At 33.1% G+C, this 24,216-nt stretch overlaps 1 protein-coding gene across 1 annotated transcript in view; it reads right to left on the bottom strand.

The window, feature by feature from the left end:
* Positions 1–10,506, bottom strand: part of LOC115968198 (brefeldin A-inhibited guanine nucleotide-exchange protein 5) — a 38,983-nt gene extending 28,477 nt beyond the window's left edge. The window contains exons 1-6 of the mRNA XM_031087511.1: positions 10,163–10,506; positions 10,028–10,070; positions 9,798–9,957; positions 9,594–9,715; positions 9,432–9,490; positions 28–85 (exon numbers count right to left, since the gene is read on the bottom strand). Of these exons, the coding sequence (XP_030943371.1) occupies positions 28–85; positions 9,432–9,490; positions 9,594–9,715; positions 9,798–9,957; positions 10,028–10,070; positions 10,163–10,277 (557 nt within the window). The 5' untranslated portion in view covers positions 10,278–10,506. The remainder of the gene's footprint in view (positions 1–27; positions 86–9,431; positions 9,491–9,593; positions 9,716–9,797; positions 9,958–10,027; positions 10,071–10,162) is intronic.
* Between the last annotated feature and the right edge of the window lie 13,710 nt (positions 10,507–24,216).

The raw sequence follows: 24,216 nt of genomic DNA, 5'->3' as shown, positions 1-24,216 counted from the left end.
TACCAATGAAACAAACCCAAAAATTACCTGTTAAGAGCAATATTGTAGCATACTCTGATAACCCCCAGCAGGGGCTCCCCATGTACTGCATTTGAGACAAATTTTACAAAATGGAATTATTTGCCAATTATAAACATAACAAATAAAAGTAAACAATAAAACAGAGGCAAGAAAAAACACAAATATTTACACATGTAATGAACAAAAAACTATGTATTTGCATGCAAGTAAGCAATAGAATCCTAGTCAACTAAACCTTAAACAGAATTCTTTGAGGTAGCCTTAGTAGGACCCAAAGCAGAAGACCCTTTTTTTTGGACAGGTAAAGCAGAAGACCCATGATAAGGGAATAATGAATAACAAACCCTATGGACCATTCTTAATTGTACAACCATAGATGTAAAGAGAAATAAAATCACAATGGTATGATATGATGATTGCAAATATCGATAACATGAAACATTTCATACAACCAAGTTTAAGCAGAAAATCCAATGTTATAATGTGCACGAATATTTATGTAGGAAAAGGGGAGAAAATAAAAAAGGTGGGATTATGGTTCCTCCCTTTTTTTTGGTTAAATCTTCTTCCAAAAATGGTATTGTAAGACATTTTGTCAAAATCCATGGAACTAATCAGCATCCCAGCCTTAGTTATTTAAACATGAACCAGCTGCTGTCATAGGACACAAACTCTTTTTTTTTTTTTTTTTTTTTTTTTAATGAGTAATAAAGTTTTATTGAAAGGGAAAACTTTTTTTTTTTTGATAAGTAAAAGATATATTGATAAAAAAGGGGACACCCTAGTGCACAGGGAGTGTACAAGGGAAAAGAAATCAAATACAAAAATTACAAGAGTCTAGGAAATCAATAAAAGAGGGGAAAGATTTATCTTGCAAAGCAAACAACCAATCCCTTAAAGTTCTAAAAAAGAGAAGCTTGAGGTTAGGAATAGATTTCTCAGTATCTTCAAAACATCTACTATTCCTCTCCCTCCAAAGACACCACAATAAGCAATGAGGAATGATGGACCAAATATAACCATTTCGATGACGACCAAAGCTGCCTTGCCAACACCATAACAGCCCCAGAACAGAGTGCGGCATAACCCAAGAAACTCCAAAAAGACCCAAAACCATAGACCATAGATCCGAAGCAAAAGGACAATGAAGAAATAGATGGTCAACCGATTCACCATTTCTCTTACACATGTAGCACCAATCCAGAATCCACACCTTCCTTTTACGTAAATTATCAATCGTCAAGCATTTCCCTAAAGCAGCAGTCCAAACAAAGAAAGCTACTCTAGAGGGAATCTTTTGCTTCCAAATACTTTTCCAAGGAAACCCAATGGAAGCGGTGCCAGCTAAAATTCTATAATAACCACTAACCAAGAAACCCTTAACTTTGTTAGGAATCCAACACATTTTATCCTCACCTCGCCCCCTTATATGCGAACCATAAATAGATGCCATGCAGTCGGACATAGACTCTAGATCCCGAGCATGCACACTCCTAATGAATCTCACATCCCAAAAGAGGACACCATGAGCGGACATCATAAGCTCAGCCACACTGGCATCCTTATTCCTACAAAATCTGAACAAGTCTGGAAATCTAACAGCAAGAGAAGTCTCTCCACACCACCGGTCTTGCTAAAACTTCACTCTAGATCCATCACCAATATCATATAGAATATGGTGAGAGAAAGAAGGCCATCCCTGACTGATATTTTTCCATAAACCAACACCATAAGGGCCAATCACAGCTCTGGAAAACCAGCCCCCCCACATACAACCATACTTTGTCTCTATCACTTGCCTCCAAAGGGCATCTTCCTCAACCCCAAATCTCCAAAGCCACTTTCCAAGTAAAGCTTCATTGAAAACTACTTCATGTTCACGAAAATGAACACAAAATATCTAACAAATTACAATAAATCAAACAGAAAATAAGTGGCTGTTGGAACTCAAAAATATAATTACAATGTGTAAAACCCCACACATGAGACCAATCAAACAAAGTGCAGATTAACAAGGACTTTAGCTGATCCAGCAGTCCCTCCCTATCCTCAAAAGTGAGACTATTGTGCTCCTTCCACACAAGCCATATCAGACATAGCAGAGTAAGATTCCAAACGTCCAAGAGTGCTTCCAAACCAATTCCTCCACCCAAACAATAAGTAATCCATTTTTGAGGGCACCACCAATAGAACCCCAAACATCCTAAAAACACTCCACAAAACATAAGCAATCTCACATAGGAGCAACAAGTGATCAACATTTCCCCAGTACAGCAACACATACAACACCATCCAACAAAAAGAGAGGCCCCTCTTGGTAAAATTATCATAAGTAAGAATCTTACCCCAAGCTACAGTCCATACAAAGAAGGAGACCCTCTTTAAGAGTTGGTATTGAAAATTTATTCTAGGTGAAATAAAAATTTGTTTAGTTTGGGTTTGTAATGGGTTTTGATTGTTTTTTTTTTTTTTTTTTTTTGTCAGTTTATAGGTATGGTTTGAGAAGTTTGATTGAATTTGTTTGTTATGCATATTACAGATAATATATTTTGGTTGACGTTGGTCATGGATGTAGGCATTGAATTTACCAAATCATGTTAAACTTTGTCTATTGTGTGAATGTTTTTAATTCTTGTATTGTGAATGCACTTCTGCAGTTCTACTTACCCCAAATTCCGATGATTTGTTCCCCATGGGCACTTCTTATACAATGGTGCATACCCTATTTCATGAACTCTCAAGCCTCAACTGTATTATGTCCATTAAGATACAAAGGTTGAGAATTTATTATTAGTGAGATAGAATACAGCATCAAAAGTAGTCAAATCTGTCTACTTGTGAATTTAGCGGGCCTAGGATTAAGAAAATTTATGAATCTAGGGTTTAGAACTTTAGAAAAAAGATGGTAAATTACATATTTAGTCCCTAACTCTTTGGTTGTGTCATTTTGGTCCCTGACCTTTCAAATGTGTCAGTTTAGTTCCTAACCTTTTGGTATTGCGTCAAAAGGGTCCATTTCGTCAAGTGATGGAGGAAAAATGCTGATATGGCTAATAGCCAACATAAAAAATTATTTTTTTGCCACCTAAACTACCACCTAGACTGCCATGTCAGCATAACCTTTAAAAAAGTAATAATAATAATAATAAAACCTGATAAGTCACACAATTTCACTAGGCTGCTTCACAAATGGGTTTGGTATTATCCTTCCGTGTGTTTGGATTTGGAATTTGTTAATTGCAAGGAAATTAACAAATAATGGGATTTATTCTCCCATCATTTTAAATTCCAGAATTTATGAATTTCATAGTTTGGATATCAAACATAGAAAACTAGCCAACTCAAACCACAAGAATATTAACTCCCTTCTTTTTAACCATTTAATTAAATATTAAAAAAATTACGCAAACACCCACAGGTCATTGCTTGTTTATCTAATCTCCATCAATTTGTTCATCTAATAAGTCTCTCTCTTGCCAACGCCAACTATGTCATCTTCTCCACCATCACCGCAAGCCCACTACCACCCACAAATATAAATATTAATCTCCATCAATTTGTTACAAGAAGCTACCAGAGAGATGGATATCATTGATCTCACATAGTGGTGGGGCCCGTTGGGTTTGTTTAAGATGAGGTTTAAATGGGCTAAGCTAGAGCCTAGAGCTGAGGTGGACGACAACATTTGGGGGCTGATCATAGCGTTGAAGTTCATCGCCATGGGTTCAATGCTCTGCCTCTTCATCATCGTCTTCTATGGCAGAGGTCTGGGCTATGTTTCATGGCCGTCAAGGAAAAATAAATCCTAGAAATTATTCATTCTTGTACAGATGTCTATTTTGGGTTTCAAGAACTCTTTTGCAGAAAAAAAAAGGGTAATCTGGCTTTTTGTTTTTTTTTTTGATAGGTAATCAGAAATTTATTAATAAAGAGAAAAAAGAAAAGAAAAGTACAAGTTGTTCATGATGATGAACAAGAAAAAAAAAAAAAAAAAAAAAAAAAAAAAAAAAAAAAAAAAAAAACAAACAAACAAAAACAAACAAACAAACAAACAAACAAACAAGAAATTAGGAAACTAAGCTAAGAGAAAACATAAACTCAGAGAGAGAAGAACATTCAGTAAAACCCCAACACCGAGACCACTCCCAAAGACTACGTTGGCATAAAACTTTTAACTCATCCAAAGTCTTCTCATTATCCTCAAAGGAACGACGATTTCGTTCCAACCACACAATCCACATTAAGCACCCTGGAACCAAATTCCAGATGTCTGAATTATGTTTCCCGAGCCACTGATGCCAACAAGATAACAAACCCGCCACTGATCCTAGCATCACCCAATGAATACCAAAGGCCTGAAGCATAAAAGTCCAAAGGGAATGAGTAATAGGACAGTGAAGGAGAAAATGGTCTACTGACTCCCCATCACAACAACACATACAACACCAAGTAGCCAACGAGCGACCCCTAAGCATTAGATTGTCCAAAGTGAGGATTCGACCATGAGTAGCTGTCCACAAAAAGAACGCCACTCGCCTAGGAATCTTTGGTTTCCAAACACCCTTCCAAGGAAACAAAGAATTCGAAGCACCCCGAATCGCATGGTAATAAGACCGGGTGTCAAAATTTCCATCACCCTTCAACCGCCAACAAAGAGTATCACTCCTATCACCCCGAGGAATGCGAGTTTGGATAAGCTGGAGAAGAGAATAAGATGCAGCTAACTCCCAATCTTCAAAAGCTCTATAGAACCTTAAATCCCATACTCTAACAGTACCCCCATCTGGCATCCACAAAACCTCAGAGATACAAGCATCCTTGACCGCTGAACACATATAGAGATCAGGATAGAGATTTTTTAGAGTATTATCACCAATCCACCTATCATGCCAAAAGCGTATACGAGTGCCTTCACCCACTACGAAAGACAGATGCTTAGAGAAGCTCTCCCACCCTTCATTAATGCTTCTCCATAGGCCACACCCACGAGTCCTCCTGCACACTTTAGAGCACCACCCCCCTTGGCCCTCACCATATTTTGTGGAGATAACTCGCCGCCAAAGATGGGTATCTTCATGCCCATATCTCCACAACCATTTCCCTAATAAAGCTCGATTAAAAGACACCACACTTCTAATCCCCAAACCACCCATCTTGACGGGTAAACACACCTTTTCCCAAGCCACCAAAGGATATTTGAAACTCCCCTCAGAAGATCCCCAAAGAAAATTCCTCTGAATCCTTTCCAATCTAGCAGCCACAGCTTTAGGAATAGTAAAAAGAGATAAGAAGTATGTTGGGAGGCTTGAGAGAGTACTCTTAAGTAACATGAGCCTACCACCCTTAGATAAATAGAGACGCTTCCACCCAGATAGCTTTTTCTCCATTTTCTCCAAAATAAGATTCCATATCGAAGCTGTCTTAAAAGAAGTCCCCAACGGCATCCCCAAATATTTCATAGGCAAACTGCCCACTCTACATTGAAGAATATTAGCCAGAGCGTTTAGGTTATTTACCTCCCCAACAGGGACAATCTCACTTTTCCCAACATTGACCTTCAAACCCGTAAAGGCCTGAAAACAAGACAACACCAACCTAATGGACAGAAGCTGTTCCCTAGAGGCATCACAAAATAAGATAGTGTCATCAGCAAATAGTAGATGGGAGATACGCAACCCAACAGAATTCACAGGGCCCACCTGAAAACCCCGAATAAGATTACACTCCTCTGACTTCTTCAAAAGTCTACTCAAAACCTCCATAATCAAAAGAAACAGAAGCGGGGATAATGGATCCCCTTGTCTCAAACCACGAGAACTACCAAAAAAACCTTCATGGGAACCGTTTACCAGAACAGAAAAACGGACAGAAGTAACACAAGCCTTAATCCATCCCCTCCATTTCACCCCAAAACCCATTTGGCCCAACAAATAAAACAAGGCCTCCCAGTTCACATGGTCATAAGCTTTTTCAATGTCAAGCTTGCAAACCACACCTGGTAATCTGCTCTTCAACCTACTATCCAGACATTCATTTGCAATAAGCACTGAATCCAGAATTTGTCTTCCGCCAACAAACGAATTTTGAGACTCTGAGATAAGATTATCCAAAACCACCCTCAACCTATTAGCCAACACTATGGATAGCAGCTTGTACACACTACCCACCAAACTGATAGGGCGAAAGTCCTTAATGGAAACAGCATTACACTTTTTGGGAATTAGAGTGAGAAACGAAGCATTCAAAGACCGTTCAAACATAGATTGCCGATGAAAATAGTCAAAGAAATCCATGACATCCTTTTCCACAACACTCCAACATTTGTGAAAAAAAGCCATGGTGAAACCATCAGGACCAGGGGCTTTATCACCCTCCATCTCCCTTAACACCTGGATGACTTCCTCCTTCGAGAACTCCTTCTCCAAGGACAACCTCTCTTCCTCTTCAATGCATGCAAAGTCTAACCCATCCATAGTAGGGTAATCTGGCTTTTTGTTTTGCGTGTGTTGGTGCCATTTTTGGTGTAATATGTCTGAAAGATATTGGGCAACAAAGAGAGAACACCGCTTGAAATTCCAAAACTGGGTTTGCTAATCTAATTATTCTTGGATTTGTTGTTGTTCAGTGAGTTTGCTAATCCAATTACTCAAAATCAACGTGAAGCAGCCCAGTGAAATCATGCTGACTGTTAGGGATTTTGATCCCAAATAGAGCAGTTACTCACTTATCAGGTTTCTTTTAAGGTTATGCTGATGTTGCAGTCCAAGTGGCAGTTTATGTGGCATGAAAATAATATTTTATTTTGGCCGTTAGCCACATCAGAATTTTCCATCCATAACTTAACGGCAGAGGCAATTTCGACACAATACAATGAAGTTAGGGACTAAACTGACACATTTGAAAGGTCAGGGATTAAATTGACATACAGCGTAAAGTTGGGGACCAAATACATAATTTACCCAAAAAAAAAATTTAAGTTCAAAGATTGACTAGGATTTTGAAACAATGGTGAAATAAACACAAGAGCACTGTTTCTTGAAGCATACAGATTGTGGGACCATTCTAGACAATTATTGTGATTGGGAAGTTAAGAATGGTTTGATAGGTTATTTGGTAGTTATTGGGTTTTAGCGTTTTAAGATGTAAAGAGAAAGGCTTGATTAAGGGTTATAAAAAAGAAGTTAAGTAGATAAGTATGTTGCAGTTCAAAGACTGAGCGAAAATTGATATGACTATTAACAGTGCACTAAAGAAGAGAGAGACAGAAAAGAACGCTCTATACACCCAAATTCCATTAATCAACTCACCATTTTTATTTTTATTTTTATTTTTTTTGAGAAAACCCTTTTTAATACATTGATTACATAATACAAGAACTCTTTCTTGGGATTCTTAATTTGACAACCAAATTTTCTACTAACTGAAAATAATTTCAAGGCACTTAGAAACTTCAAGAAAGTTCTAGACTGGAGTCAATTACTAATATACCCTTTCTTTTTTGTTTGACAAGTACTAAGATACCATAATGTGCAGGAAATATATACATATTGCCCCTGATTAACTAACTATAACTCATCAAATAAAAACCCAATTTAACCCCAAACTCCTAAAGAGTTGACCTTCAAAACCATATTGCACTTTGAGCCAATATGAAATTTCACAATAGCTACAAAATAAATCTTGGAATCTACAAATTATGAAGTAACAACTATCTTTCATGTTGTATCACTCTCGTGAGGAAATTCACTACCACAGTACCCAACTCAACCATCCATAATAATGAAAAGTCTAAATCCATTAGATCATTTCTTCACAGTTTACACTCATCAACAGGTATGTTGACTTTATTTTTTTTCAACATTTCATGTCCTAAATGTACATCATTTTAATTGTCCATGCGCACCCAATCAATGGCCGTGATTACTCTAGCAAATGGAACAACTAAATGAAACCAGCACGCTGTCCTAGACCAGAACAACTTCTCCGAATATTGGCAGCTACAACACAACTCATCAAGAATTTGAGCTATCTCAGAAACAGTGAAGTATTTTCCGTTCAAGTTAATGTGTTCAAACAATAAACATAACGCACCAATTGAACACCACTTTGCAATCTACAACTCCTAAACCACATTTCCCTTCTTCTTTTTTAAGTGAAAAGTAATTTTATTGAAAAAAGCAGAGACAGATCAAATACGTTTTTTTTAATAAGAGTAGTTTTATTGATAAAAGAAATAGAAAAAACAATGAGTTCATGATGATGAAAAAAAAAAAAAAAAGCAAAGAGATCAAGAGGCTATTCTAAGAGAAACAAGGAATTCTATGCTAAAACCGGAAAGAACAATCCAAGGAACCCCAAGACTGAGACCAAACAAAAAGAGTTCGCTAGCACAAATCTTTTAATTGATCCAATGATTTTTCAATATCCTCAAAAAAGTGACAATTCCACTTCATCAAACAATCCACATCAAATAGCCTGGAACCAAATTCCAAATATTTTATTTATACTTCCCAAGCCAGTTTCTCCAACAAAATAATAAACTTGCAATAGAGCACAGCATGACCCATTGAATCCCAAAAATCTGAAACATATTCACCCACAATGTATGTGCATCACCACAATGAAGAAGGAGATGGTCCATGGATTACCCATTACAACAGAACATACTGCACCGCTTCACCAAAGGGAGACCCCTTCTCATAAGGTCATCCAAAGTGAGAATTCGACATAAAGCTGTTGTCCATATAAAGAGAAAAACACTTTTAGGAACCTTTACTTTCCAAATACCCTTCCAAGGAAAGATGGAGATAGGAGCATCCCAAATCTCTTGGTAAAAAGACCGAGTATCAAACTTACCACTTCCCTTAAGGCACCAACGTAATCTGTCACTCCCCACACCACTAGGAATTCCGAGAGTGAAAACTGCCTCTAGTTCCCAATCGTGAAAATCCCTATAAAATCTCAAGTTCCAAACTCTATCATTCCCAGCCGCCTAGTGACTCAAAACATCAGACATACAAGCTTCCTTATCAAACTCATATAAATCAGGATAATGAATAGTGAGCTATCCAGGTATTCAAATACACAAAATTCATATCAAATACCAATTAAAGAACTAAAATCTCAAATTCAATAAATCCAAATATTCTAATAAAAAGTAGATGAAGGGATGCTGACCAAGACACATCTTTTTAGAGCCTCACTATTCTCAATTCAACCACACTTTAACCAAATTTTAGAAAAATGCCAAATAATCCTGTGCCAAAATCATTCATTTAACACAGACAGTTTGATAACACGATTAGGGTGTTCAACTCCTACACCACATTTCAAAATGCACTATACTCCAGAGCACAATGCTTCCACAAGAATAAAGTATAAAGCCAATGGTACAATAAAAGATCGCGTACCTCTGAACTTGGCGGATGCCACAGCAGTAAGAAGTACCTTCAACACTTGCAAAACGGTACTGCACATCGATCCCAAAAAAAAAAAAAAAAAAAAAAAAATTAAACAACCATAACAACAAACACAATAGCAAAAGGCACAACCAACACGCTACACTCGCGTACCTATCAGGCGATGAATTGTCAACACAATTGCAAATCATGTTCAAAATGTCCGTGAACAGCGGCACATTTTTACCGCCTTCTAATCCAGGATCTCCTTCCAAATGATCATATGCAATCAGTTTCTGCATCAAACAGCAACATTAGCCACCACACATAAACTACCTACAACACTTTAAACAATAACAAACAATCAAACATACATACATGAAGACAATCCAAAGCAGGTTCTATGAGTTTCAAATTCTTAGTTTCGAATGCAAGACGAAGCGGATTCAGCACAAGCTCAGCTTGCGGTCCTTCGAGTGTGTTTCCAGCACTTGACAAAACGGCATTAACAGATCCAGCGCTCTCAATTTCGCCCGAACTACAAAATTCAAAAGGTGTGATCTCAGAATTCAGAATTTTTACAAATTTGAAAATTTTCAATCCATTACCTCTCGTCTTGAGGAGGCGCTGCATCCGGCGTCTTGCAATTATCTGAAAAAAAGAGAAGAACACGTTTGAAAAAAAAGTAGAAAGTGAAACAAAGAAAAAAGGAAATGAAATTTGAAGAGGAGATCTGAGAGGACCTTGAAAGGTTTGAATGGCTTTTTGAAGGTCGGGAGATTTTTTGGTGAAGGAACATTCTTTGAGCATAGACTCGAAGGCTCGACTTAGGAAACCACCAGCTGCTCCGCCTGCCATTTTTGATTTTTTTTTTTTTCCTGTGAAGAAGTGAAGAATGGGGATCTAATGAGTAGATGCCTGATCGCTCTGCGAGGACCAGATCGAGATGGCCGATAGGCCAAGGTGCATCACCAAAATTAGGGAACTAGTAATTCCTTTCTTTCCCTGTTCAGTTCATTTCATTTCCGATTTCCGATCTCAATATTGAGCAATCTTCTTGGGTTTAGTTGTTTTTGTTTATATGGAGTGGACTGGAGCCACTTAATGATCCGGCCCGATAAAATTATGGTCAACAAAAAATAGGGTCGCATGCCTCTTTTCTTTTTCTTTTTCTTTTTTTTTTTTAAATTCAATAAAAGGTAAGAAAGCATGCAATTTGTTGGATTAGATCCAATACCAATACCAATACCAATACCAATACCATACCTAGGCTATTACATCATGTGCAATTACCCATCATTCTTCTACTTTTTTTAATTATTTCTTCACTCTTTTTTTTTTTTTTTAGAGTTTCAACTTATGGGTTTACTTCTAATAATAGCTATTTAGATTCTCAAAAAAAAAAAAAAAAAATAATACCAATTTATCATAATACCAAAACACTAATTGGTTTTTGATGATAACGGAGATTGAACTCCAAATCTCTTATTCAACAATCAAATACTTTACCAGTTGAGTTAACTAGAATCTCAAATCTCATAACTACAAGAAAAACAATGAATTCTACCCATCTATATTTGTGTAGAAAGACGTTACCCATGCATCCTCTCTTGGCTCAGATTCTCACCATCATGCTGCTGCTTTACATCTTTTAGCTGTACTGGTTCAATGGTGAAAGGAATTGAAGATGTTCTAGTAACCTTAAAATGAACACAATCTAGCAACTCATAAATATCTAATTAAAGAAATATAGTATAAAGAAGCAAACTTCATCATTGTTAAGCTCTCTAATGAAAATCTAAAAGAATGCAGTACAATTAAGCAAACCATATAACTTCGTTAAGCTTCCTACTCCAGAAGAATTGAGAGAGATTTGCCTCATCTTAAGTTGTTCAGGAAAATTCAATATCAAACTCAGGAACGGGTACCAACCTTTTGATGTCAAGAATAATGACAATAGTCTCAACGCCATTTTTTAACAGCACCCCTTTTGATGTTAAGCTCTCCAGTTAACAAGTTATACAGTTTGCTTTTCTAAGCTACATTCCCTTTATTAGATTTTCATTGGTTGTTGTATTGTTTTTGTTTTCAGTATATGTGTATATACGTACTATACTTCTCTTTAAGTGTTAGAAAAAACATTCCATGAAAATGAGTTGTATCAATTTTGTTTTCAGTGTGTACTATACTTCCAAAGTAGTACTATACTTATTTTTAAGTGTAAAAACCATTCTATGAAAATGAGTTGTTGTATTGTTTATATTTTCAATATATGCATGTATGTACTATACTTCTAGAATAAAACATTTTATGAAAAATGAGTTGTTGTATTAATTGTTTTAGTTATATATATATATATATATATATATATACTATATTATACTATATTTCCAAAATAGTACTATATTCTTTTTAACTAAAAAAAAAAAAATCTATAAAAATGGGTCTTGCATTTAATGGAAAATCCACAATATTATTGCAATAACATTAGAGTCATTGTAATAGTTGCTACGAGGTGTTGCAATAAAATTTAAGGTAATAAGTTTGATGCAATAAAAAAATTTGTTGCAATAAACTCCAAATATTTTAATAACAATTTTGATGCTATATATATATATATATATATATTGTTGCAATGAATTAACGTTTCGAATATCTTGTAGGTATAGTCTATTACTTCAAGAAATACCATATAAATATATCAAATTATTGTGCCCTATTAGGTGTGTTCGCATTAGGATCGAGCTTGGTATTGCACCTAGTGCAATTACCTTATTCTCCTCTCACAACATCGTTTTAATATAAAGCACAATTCTAAATTTTATAACATATCTAAAAAGTAGAAATTATATTGCAAGAACAAATCATACTGTAAAACATAAAATACTTTAGAAAATATAAAGAATAGAAGAATATAAAGAAAATGAATAAGAGAGAGACATATTTAAACCCACTTATTCAATAAAATCCAACCACTTAGACATAATATAAATTTCAACAGATAATAGTTAGTAAACTAATCAAACAGTAGAACAGTAATTCCACTTCATAGTCAAAAACTCAAATAAACTTGAATAGATAATAGTGCATTATACCAGTCAAGTGGTAGAATAGCAATTGAAAGGGCATTGAAAAAAAAAGGTAGACAAATATTATGGACTCATCATAACTACAAGAAATGTAGTGAATCCTACCCATCCTTATTTGTGTAGAAAAATGGTACCTATGCATCCCCTCTTAACTCAGATTCTCACCATCATGCTATTGTTTCACATCTTTTGGCTGTCCTGGTTCAATGTGAAAGGAGTTGAAGATGTTCCAGTAACCTAAAAATAAACACAATACAACAACTAAATATCTAATTAAAGAAATACAGTATGGAGAAGCAAACTTTACTATTGTTAAGCTCTCTAATCAAAATCTAAAAAAATGCAATATAATGAAACAAACCATATAACTTTGTTAAGCTCCCTACTCCAAAAGAATTGAGAAAGATTTACCTTACCTTTAAAATTTCTATTAACTTAAAAACTAATGGTTAATAACTAAAATTATAGTATTAATAAAATATTTAATGAGACTATCTTAAAAAAATTATTACACGCAACGCGCGGGTATGCGACTAGTGATTGTTAATATTTAATACACATGCACACTTGAGTAAAAGAAAAGAAAAGAAAAACAATAATTCCTAATCTGACAAAACTAAAGAGCGGTGGAAAGGCCTAGCTATATGCCTATATATGAATCTCTCTCCTCCCCAAACAGCCAAAACTAAAATAGTGTTGTGGTGTTGTAAATCCAAAGCTAGCATTTGGAAGCAACTAATTAAGAACACAAAATAGGAGAGGAAAAAAGAAAAAAAAAAGGGTAGTTGTCATTTGTTGCACTTGCAATTAGGGGAGCGCATCACAACATTCAATCTAGAGGATGCCGTGTGCAACCATGGCCTTTTCATGATGGCTCTAAACTCATGGATTCCATCTACTAAAACTCTTCAACGACCATTACGACTTGCAAACTCCACCACCTTTAACGACCATATAACTTCGTTAAGCTCCCTACTCCAGAAGAATTGAGAGAGATTTGTCTCATCTTTAGTTGTTCAAGAAAATTCAATATAAAACTCAGGAACGGGTACCAACCTTTTAATATCAAGAATCATGACAATAGTCTCAACGCCATTTTTTAGCAGCACCCCTTTTGATGTTAAGCTCTCTAGTTAAGAAGTTATATAGTTTGTTTTTCTATGCTATATTCTCTTTATTAGATTTTCATTGGTTGTTGTATTGTTTTTGTTTTCAGTATATGTGTATATATGTACTATACTTCTCTTTAAGTGTTAGAAAAAACATTCCATGAAAATGAGTTGTATCAATTTTGTTTTCAGTGTGTATTATACTTCCAAAGTAGTACTATACTTATTTTTAAGTGTAAAAACCATTCTATGAAAATGAGTTGTTGTATTGTTTATGTTTTCGATATATGCATGTATGTACTATACTTCTAGAATAAAACATTTTATGAAAAATGAGTTGTTGTATTAATTGTTTTAGTTATATATATATATATATATATATATACTATATTTCCAAAATAGTACTATATTCTTTTTAACTAAAAAAAAAAAAAAATCTATAAAAATGGGTCTTGCATTTAATGGAAAATCCACAATATTATTGCAATAAAAAAACCATTGCAATAACATTAGAGTCATTGTAATAGTTGCTACGAGGTGTTGCAATAAAATTTAAGGTAATAAGTTTGATGCAATAAAAAAATTTGTTGTAATAAACTCCAAATATTTTAATAACAATTTTGATGCTATATATATATATATATATATATTGTTGCAATGAATTAACGTTTTGAATATCTTGTAGGTATAGTCCATTACTTCAAGAAATACCATATAAATATATCAAATTATTCTGCCCTATTAGGGGTGTTCGCATTAGGATCGAGCTTGGTATTGCACCTAGTGCAATTACCTTATTCTCCTATCACAACATCGTTTTAATATAAAGCACAATTCTAAAATTTCTAACATATCTAAAAAGTAGAAATTATATTGCAAGAACAAATCATACTGTAAAACATAAGATACTTTAGAACATATAAAGAATAGAAGAATATAAAGAAAATGAATAAGAGAGAGACATATTTAAACCCACTTATTCAATAAAATCCAACCACTTAGACATAATATAAAATTCAACAGATAATAGTTAGTAAACTAATCAAACAGTAGAACAGGAATTCCACTTCATAGTCAAAAACTCAAATAAACTTGAACAGATAATAGTGCATTATACCAATCAAGTGGTAGAATAGCAATTGAAAGGGCATTGAAAAAAAAAAGGTAGACAAATATTATGGACTCTCATAACTGCAAGAAATGTAGTGAATCCTACCCATCCTTATTTGTGTAGAAAAATGGTACCTATGCATCCCCTCTTAGCTCAGATTCTCACAATCATGATATTGCTTCACATCTTTTGGCTGTCCTGCTTCAATGTGAAAGGAGTTGAAGATGTTCCAGTAACCTAAAAACAAACACAATACAACAACTAAATATCTAATTAATGAAATACAGTATGGAGAAGCAAACTTTACTATTGTTAAGCTCTCTAATCAAAATCTAAAAAAATGCAATACAATGAAACAAACCATATAACTTTGTTAAGCTCCCTACTCCAAAAGAATTGAGAAAAATTTAACTTATCTTTAAAGTTTTTATTAACTTAAAAACTAATGGTTAATAACTAAAATTATAGTATTAATAAAATATTTAATGAGACTATCTTAAAAAAATTATTACGCGCAACGCGCGGGTATGCGACTAGTGATTGTTAATATTTAATACACATGCACACCTGAGTAAAAGAAAAGAAAAGAAAAACAATAATTCCTAATCTGACAAAACTAAATAGCGGTGGAAAGGCCTAGCTATATGCCTATATAAGAATCTCTCTCCTCCCCAAACAGCCAAAACTAAAATAGTGTTGTGGTGTTGTAAATCCAAAGCTAGCATTTGGAAGCAACTAATTAAGAACACAAAATAGGAGAGGAAAAAAGAAAAAAAATGGGTAGTTGTCATTTGTTGCACTTGCAATTAGGGGAGTGCATCACAACATTCAATCTAGAGGATGCCGTGTGCAACCATGGCTTTTTCATGATGGCTCTAAACTCATGGATTCCATCTACTAAAACTCTTCAACGACCATTACGACTTGCAAACTCCACCACCTTTAACAACCATATAACTTCGTTAAGCTCCCTACTCCAGAAGAATTGAGAGAGATTTGCCTCATCTTTAGTTGTTCAAGAAAATTCAATATAAAACTCAGGAACGGGTACCAACCTTTTGATGTCAAGAATCATGACAATAGTCTCAACGCCATTTTTTAGCAGCACCCCTTTTGATGTTAAACTCTCTAGTTAAGAAGTTATATAGTTTGTTTTTCGATGCTACATTCCCTTTATTAGATTTTCATTGGTTGTTGTATTGTTTTTGTTTTCAGTATATGTGTATATATGTACTATACTTCTCTTTAAATGTTAGAAAAAACATTTCATGAAAATGAGTTGTATTAATTTTGTTTTCAGTGTGTATTATACTTCCAAAGTAGTACTATACTTATTTTTAAGTGTAAAAACCATTCTATGAAAATGAGTTGTTGTATTGTTTACGTTTTCGATATATGCATGTATGTACTATACTTCTAGAATAAAACATTTTATGAAAAATGAGTTGTTGTATTAATTGTTTTAGTTATATATATATATACTATATTATACTATATTTCCAAAATAGTACTATATTCTTTTTAACTAAAAAAAAAAAATCTATAAAAATGGGTCTTGCATTTAATGGAAAATCCACAATATTATTGCAATAAAAAAACCATTGCAATAACATTAGAGTCATTGTAATAGTTGCTACGAGGTGTTGCAATAAAATTTAAGGTAATAAGTTTGATGCAATAAAAAAATTTGTTGCAATAAACTCTAAATATTTTAATAACAATTTTGATGCTATATATATATATATATATTGTTGCAATGAATTAACGTTTCGAATATCTAGTAGGTATAGTCTATTATTTCAAGAAATACCATATAAATATATCAAATTATTGTGCCCTATTAGGGGTGTTCGCATTAGGATCGAGCTTGGTATTGCACCTAGTGCAATTACCTTATTCTCCTCTCACAACATCGTTTTCATATAAAGCACAATTCTAAAAATTCTAACATATCTAAAAAGTAGAAATTATATTGCAAGAACAAATCATACTGTAAAACATAAAATACTTTAGAACATATAAAGAATAGAAGAATATAAAGAAAATGAATAAGAGAGAGACATATTTAAACCCACTTATTCAATAAAATCCAACCACTTAGACATAATATAAACTTCAACAGATAATAGTTAGTAAACTAATCAAACAGTAGAACAGTAATTCCACTTCATAGTCAAAAACTCAAATAAACTTGAACAAATAGTAGTGCATTATACCAGTCAAGTGGTAGAATAGCAATTGAAAGGGCATTGACAAAAAAAGGTAGACAAATATTATGGACTCTCATAACTGCAAGAAATGTAGTGAATCCTACCCATCCTTATTTGTGTAGAAAAATGGTACCTATGCATCCCCTCTTAGCTCAGATTCTCACCATCATGCTATTGCTTCACATCTTTTGGCTGTCCTGGTTCAATGTGAAAGGAGTTGAAGATGCTCCAATAACCTAAAAACAAACACAATACAACAACTAAATATCTAATTAAAGAAATACAGTATAGAGAAGCAAACTTTACTATTGTTAAGCTCTCTAATCAAAATCTAAAAAAATGCAATACAATGAAACAAACCATATAACTTTGTTAAGCTCCTTACTCCAAAAGAATTGAGAATGATTTACCTTATCTTTAGCTGTTCAGGAAAATTTAGTATCAAACTCAGGAATAGGTACCAACCTTTTGATGTTAAGAACCATGACAACAATCTCAACGCCATTATTCAGCAACGCCCCCTTTTGATGTTAAGCTTTCTAGTTAAGAAAAAATATAATTTGCTTTTCTATGCTACATTCCTTTTATTAGATTTTCATCAGTAGTTGCATTGTTTCTGTTTTCAATATATGTGTGTATATGTACTATACTTCTCTTTAAATGTAAGAAAAAGCATTCCATGAAAATGAATCGTATCAATTCTGTAAAGCCAGAGATTGAGTTCAAGGTAGAGGCTACACAACATGTAGCTTAGCTATGAAACTATGAAACTACATGTAGCATAAGTTTGTTACAGTTTAGAGTGTGGGTTTGGATCCACGTTCACGTCCACGTATGAACAATGCACCAAGGCATATGAGTAGTAAAAAAAGAGTGAACAGTAATTTTTTACATTTAAAAATTATTTTGCTACAATGTTTTCAGTTTTTAGCAAAATAAGTTGTATTCAAACGGACCCAGAGTCCAAGTGTTAGCATCCTATGCTCTTGTCTACGTGTCATCATCTGAGCTATGTTAGTTAGGATATTCCACATTATACGGAAGTGGTTAATCCCTATATATTGGGGTCTGTAACCGATATTGAGGCATTGAATCAGAACTGATATTTTCTCCACAAATTCTCTATCTCTCTTTTCTCTTTTCTCTCTGTGCTTTTCTTCTTTCTTGTATTGTTTTTGGTTTCTCTTTAGATTCTATTTTCAATATATGTGTATGTACTAAACTTCCAAAGTTGTACTATACTTAAGTGTAAAATAAAACATTTTATGAAAATGAGTTGTATTGTTTCTATTTTCATTATATGTGTATGTACTATACTTCTAGAATAGTACTATAATACTCTTTATATGTAAAAAAAAAAGGTTCTATGAAAATGAGTTGCTGTATTGTTTCAGTTTTATATATATAATACACTATACTATATTTCCAAAGTAGTACTAAATTCTCTTTAACTACAAAAGTAGTTTTATACTTAAGTATAGTACACTTAAGTATAACATTCTATGAAAATAAGTAGAAAATGTTAAATTCTCAATGCTACATTCCTTTTATTAGATTTTCATCAGTTGTTGTATTGTTTTTGTTTGCAATATACGTGTGTGTATGTACTATACTTCTCTTTAAGTGTAAGAAAAAACATTTCATGAAAATGAGTTGTATCGATTATATTTTCAATATATGTGTATGTACTAAATTCTCTTTAACTGCAAAAGTAGTTTTATACTTAAATATAGTACACTTAAGTATAACATTCTATGAAAATAAGTATAAAACGTTAATTTTTTTTTTAATATATTTAGAGTTTCGTGTCTTTTCTAACTAAATAAGGGTCCTAGAGTCCTTTCAAGTAGAGTTTCTTTGTGGAGTTATATTGGATAGTGAATAGTGAAAATGAAAAAGAAAACTAGAAAGAAAGGTGGCTCTTTGCAAGCTTTCTCTGATATTTATTTCAATTTTCAACTCTTTTCACTAGTGTTAGGGTTTGTTGTTGTTACGGTTTCAATCCCAAAAAAAACTATATTTAATCTATTAGGTTCCCCTTTTAAGATTCTGTCATGTAGATTTTTTCTCATTGGATAGGAGTGTATTTTTTAGTTAGGTAGCTACATGGCTGAATGTTAACAAGGAAACCTAAGGAAGAGTACCTAAGGTAATTTTTGTCCTTATTTTAATGTGATGTCTGTTGAATGCTGGGCTTGCTTAATGATTAAACATTAATAGTTTTGTGAATTCTGGTGTGCTAATTTGATGCCTTTGCTCATTGTTGGGTGTTTAGTTTGGTATGGGAGTGAATATAATTGCTAAGATAGTTTATTTCTTGTTGTTTGAATTGGTCTTATTAGCTGTTGTTGATTGGTGGGTTGCATGTTGATATAAAATGTTAAATAGTTTGTGACTTGGGGTGTACTAGGTTGATATTGTTGCTCAGTGTTTGGGTGTGGTCTGGAAAGCACGGGTGTGCCTCCAGGGGTGGATCACTTGCGTCCAGCATGCATGGATGCGCCATGTGGCCATCGACGCGGTTGCACATGCATCTATGACGAAACTTTTTTTTTTTTCCTTTTCCGATTCGGTTCGAAACAGGCCTTGATTCAGTTCAATTTGGGGCAAAATAAGTTTTTAAAAAAAAAGTAAAAGTAAAAAAATTCGGCAAAACACACTGTTTTGACTCTAGTTTAAACTTTAAAGAAAAAAAACACTAAAATCTATCTCAAATTGTAAAATCTATCCACAATTGCTCTAAAATCTATCTACAATTGCTCTAAACGTATCCCGCCGCACCTGCACCCGCACTTGCACCCTCACCCTATTTTTTCAAAAATTTTCGATTTGTCGCACCGCACTCGAACCCAAATCCACACCTGTGCTTACTAGGGTGTGGTATATATAGGAGTATAATATGTTTGGTCTAATTTGGGCTTGCCTATTGATATAAAATGTTAAATAGTTTGTGACTTGGGGTGTACTTGGCTAATATTGTTGCTTAGTGTTTGGTATGTTATAGGAGTGTAATATGTTTGGTCTACTTTGTGTCACAGTGCTCTGATTGTGGGAAGTGCACTGGTGTGCTTTCCATTGTAAGCCAAATGGGAATGCCACTAGCAAATGGCATTAAGACAGCCGTCATGGAACTAGACATCAAGGGGATGGTACCCGTTAATGAGTTTGACACTGGGTTCTTTTGGAGAGCTAAAGACAAGGTAAATCTCTTTCAACTCAGCTTAATTCTGCATTCCTTTTATTATTTCTTTTACATGGATTGCTGTATTGATTTTTCTGTTTTGAATATATACATATATATCCACACACATACTCCTCTTTGGGTGAAAAAGGTAAAAAAGAAAAAGAATGAATTCTGTGAAATGGACCTTGGAAGTAACTAGCTATTTTTTGTTTTCTGCCATTTTGTCAATGTTGAGGGTCTAAACCCTTTTTGCTACCTAGACTATCTGTTGTTAAGTTCATTTTTATTACCTAAACTTTATCTGGTTGGATTTACGGTATGACTTGGTTTAAAATTTTAAATATATCTTAACTCTCTTATTCAATTTCTCTATATTCTATTCTAAAGTATTTAATTTTTTACAGTATGATTTTAATCTTGTAATCTAATTTCTACTTTTTAGATATGCTAAAAATTTTAGAATTGTGCTCCATAAAAATCCGCTCATTACCTAGTGAATGGAATTGTTATACAATTCTCGCGAGCAAGTTAATGTTTGTATCTCAATGCTCAAGTGATGTACGGCTGAGTTTTGTATCAATGGATGCAAAGCTGTAGAGTGCAAATCCATTATTATTTAACTCAGCAAAAAAAAAAAAAAACCATTATTATTTAGGATTAGTAAGGTTATGGATTATTTATTTTATTAACAATTTCTTTTATTAAATTATAAATTGTTATATTAGGCAAGTGCTAATATAAAGTTTCAATTCATCACGTACTTATTCTATCTTCCCTTTCTTTCAGCTGACCTAAACTAAATTATTCTTTTCTTAAAGCATAAAAAAAATAAAAAAAAGAAGTAGAAAAGAAATAGGGGGATTCTTCAAGAGGAAAAGTTTTTGCATGTGAACATTTGTAGTGTCTAGAAATATAGTTGATGTAAGAAAAACTTGAGTAACTTCCAAACAAGCAACATTAAAGTAGTGGTGGAGCCAGAAATTTATCTTTAAGAGAGCCATATATAAATTTTTTGTAATTGTTGGAGCACCTGTTTGATGTTCTTAGTAATTGATTAATTAAGAAAAGTGGGTATCATGCAGTAAATGGCTACTTTGTTCACATGAGGTAGATCCATGGGCAACAAGCCTAACTTTGCACACCGATAAAATATGTCTTGTAATGGCTGTAGTGGTGGTGGTGGCTGTGGTAAGTGTATGTCTTGTGGTGGTTGTAGTGATGGTAGTAGCTGTGGTTGTGAAAGAGGAGGAGAGAGAAGTTGAAAGAAGTAATAAAATGAATATTATATTGAAATAAATTTTTAAAATAAATAGTCTGATATGGGTGATTTTAGAAAGTGGTTGTGTAAAATAAAAAAAATAGGTTCTTATACTAAAATAGATAAACAATTTTGCACGAACTAATGTGAATGCTCTAAGTTGATCTTGACTTTATAATTAGCCTTAATTGTTACTAAGCTAGTATGTGTATGTGTTAAAATATTTAGTATTCTAATAAAAAAATAGGTGTAGCACAAATGTAGTTAATACTTTTCCTTAGGTCATTACAATTAAGTTTTTCATTTTTTAGTGACATCATACACACACACATATATATGGATAATTACAGATTATCTCCTGGAGGTTAGAATTGAATTCACTTTGCCCACATGTTTAAAATTTGTCACTTTATCCACTTGAGATTAACTCCATTATGCAGTTGTTACCTACATCATCACTTTCATTTTTTTTTTTTTTTTTTTTTTTTTTTTAATTTATAAATAAAATAAAAAATATAAATCAAGATCTAAAAAGAATATTTGTGAAAATTGTGAAGATTTGGTTCAAGAATAGTCATCGTATTTTTTAATATTTTATCCCCAATTTGGAGAGAGACAAAAATGGTGGGGCCGGTGGAAAATCTAACAAATAATGGAATATCAAATTTTCTTCTCTCCCTTTTCACTTAATCCAAACAATGGAATATCAAATTTCTCTCCCTTTTCCTTCCCCCTTTTCCATTATCTTATTTTTATTCTCAACCAAACATAGTATAAATCTTAACATGCAAAAGGATATTTTGTGAAACTTGTAAGAAAATTTATATCCAAAATATTTATTCTCAAACTTAAAAAAAAAATGATTTTTTTTCTCTCTCCAAAATCTCTAAAAACTCAATAAAGCTTATGTTTAGCTTATTCAAACTCATGTTTAATTTTAAGTTGTCATGCTTTTACCCAATGTTTGAGGTTCGAATTCCCTTCCCCCTCCCCATTATCTACCTATGTTAATTAAAAAAAAAAAAAAACAGAAAAGGTTTTTACCCAAAGTGTAGGTGCAGCTTGAAAATTTTGCAAACTTTGTAAAATCTATGAGAAGAGAGATACCACACCCCACACAATAATGAAGTCTAAAGGCCATTTTTAAAAAAACTATTCATTGGTTTGTTCCTTTAAATAAAACACTAGTCATTTTGATAGCAAGGGTGTTCCCTGGGAGACATCGGCTAGTTGTTTTAGGGTGAGTTTGGTTCAACTTTTTGAAAAAGTGCATAATGAAAAAGTGAAGTTTTCAAAAAGTGCATAATGAAAAAGTGCTTTTTCAAAAAGCTGAGTGTTTGGTAAAAGCTGTTAAAAAGTGATTTTTAAAAAGCTGAGTGTTTGGCTAACACTTATAAAAGTGGTAGTTTGAAAGATAAATTACCAAAAAGGACAATGTATATAAGAGAGTTTATTTCATACTTAAATCAATATTGTGAAATTATTTTTTTTCTCACCAATATTAACTAATAATAACCTACCACTTAAGATTTATTGTGAAAGTATTGTGATAATTTATATTGATTTTAATTTGAATGTACTATTATAATTATTTTTTTCAATTTCTAAACAAATTATTTTTTTCTCACGTTTTAGGGTGAGTTTGGTTCAACTTTTTGAAAAAGTGCATAATGAAAAAGTGAAGTTTTCAAAAAGTGCATAATGAAAAAGTGCTTTTTCAAAAAGCTGAGTGTTTGGTAAAAGCTGTTAAAAAGTGCTTTTTAAAAAAGCTGAGTGTTTGGCTAACACTTATAAAAGTGGTAGTTTGAAAGATAAATTACCAAAAAGGACAATGTATATAAGAGAGTTTATTTCATACTTAAATCAATATTGTGAAATTATTTTTTTTCTCACCAATATTAACTAATAATAACCTACCACTTAAGATTTATTCTGAAAGTATTGTGATAATTTATATTGATTTTAATTTGAATGTACTATTATAATTATTTTTTTCAATTTCTAAACAAATTATTTTTTTCTCACCAATATTAACTAATAATAACATACCACTTAAGATTTATTGTGAAAATATTGTAAAAATATTGTAGCAATATTTCTCAATTTTAATTTCTTATTCTTTATTTTATGTTTCCCTTATTTTATTTTATTTTTTTATCCATATTTTCTTCTTTTTTTTTCCCTTTTTTTTCTCATCCACACACATACCCTTCATTTTTTTTCTTTATTTTCTTTTTTCCTCCCTTTCCCTGCCACTTCCTCCACACACGTGCCCCTACCTTTTTTTATTTTTTTTTTATTTTTTATTTCCTTACTTTTCCTTTCCACTTTACACTCCACACCACTCCAGAATGTTCCACTTTGTTCAAACCCCTCTCTCATTCCTCAAGCTGGCTCAACGTTCTCTGCATCTCTTTTTTTTTTTTTTGACACTTCGAAGCTAATGATGATGATGAAGAAGATGATGATGAAGAAGATGAAGATGATGATGATGATGATGATGAAGTCTCTGCATCTCTGCATCTCTTTTTTCGTCATTTTTCTTTATTTCCTTATTTTGTCTTTCCTTCTTTATTCTTTTTTTTTTTTCACACTCCAGAGAAGAAGAAGATGATGATGATGATGATGAAGATGAAGATGATTGAAACATAAGGATTTTGGGATTTTGGGTTTTTTTTTTCTATGGATTTTGGGTTGATTTTGAGTTGGGTTTGGGATGGGTTTTCCGATGGGATTTGAGTTAATTTTAAGTTGTTTTTGTGTTGATTTTGAGTTATTTTTGGTTTGGTTTTGTTGATTCTGTGTTCGGAATATGAAAGGTTGAAATGGGTTTTGT

The sequence above is a fragment of the Quercus lobata genome, chromosome 11 (genome assembly GCF_001633185.2).
Source record: "Quercus lobata isolate SW786 chromosome 11, ValleyOak3.0 Primary Assembly, whole genome shotgun sequence".
In the NCBI taxonomy this organism is placed as follows: domain Eukaryota; kingdom Viridiplantae; phylum Streptophyta; class Magnoliopsida; order Fagales; family Fagaceae; genus Quercus; species Quercus lobata.
The sequence above is the reverse complement of the archived record's forward strand: the minus strand, read 5'-3'. Positions and strand labels throughout refer to the sequence as shown.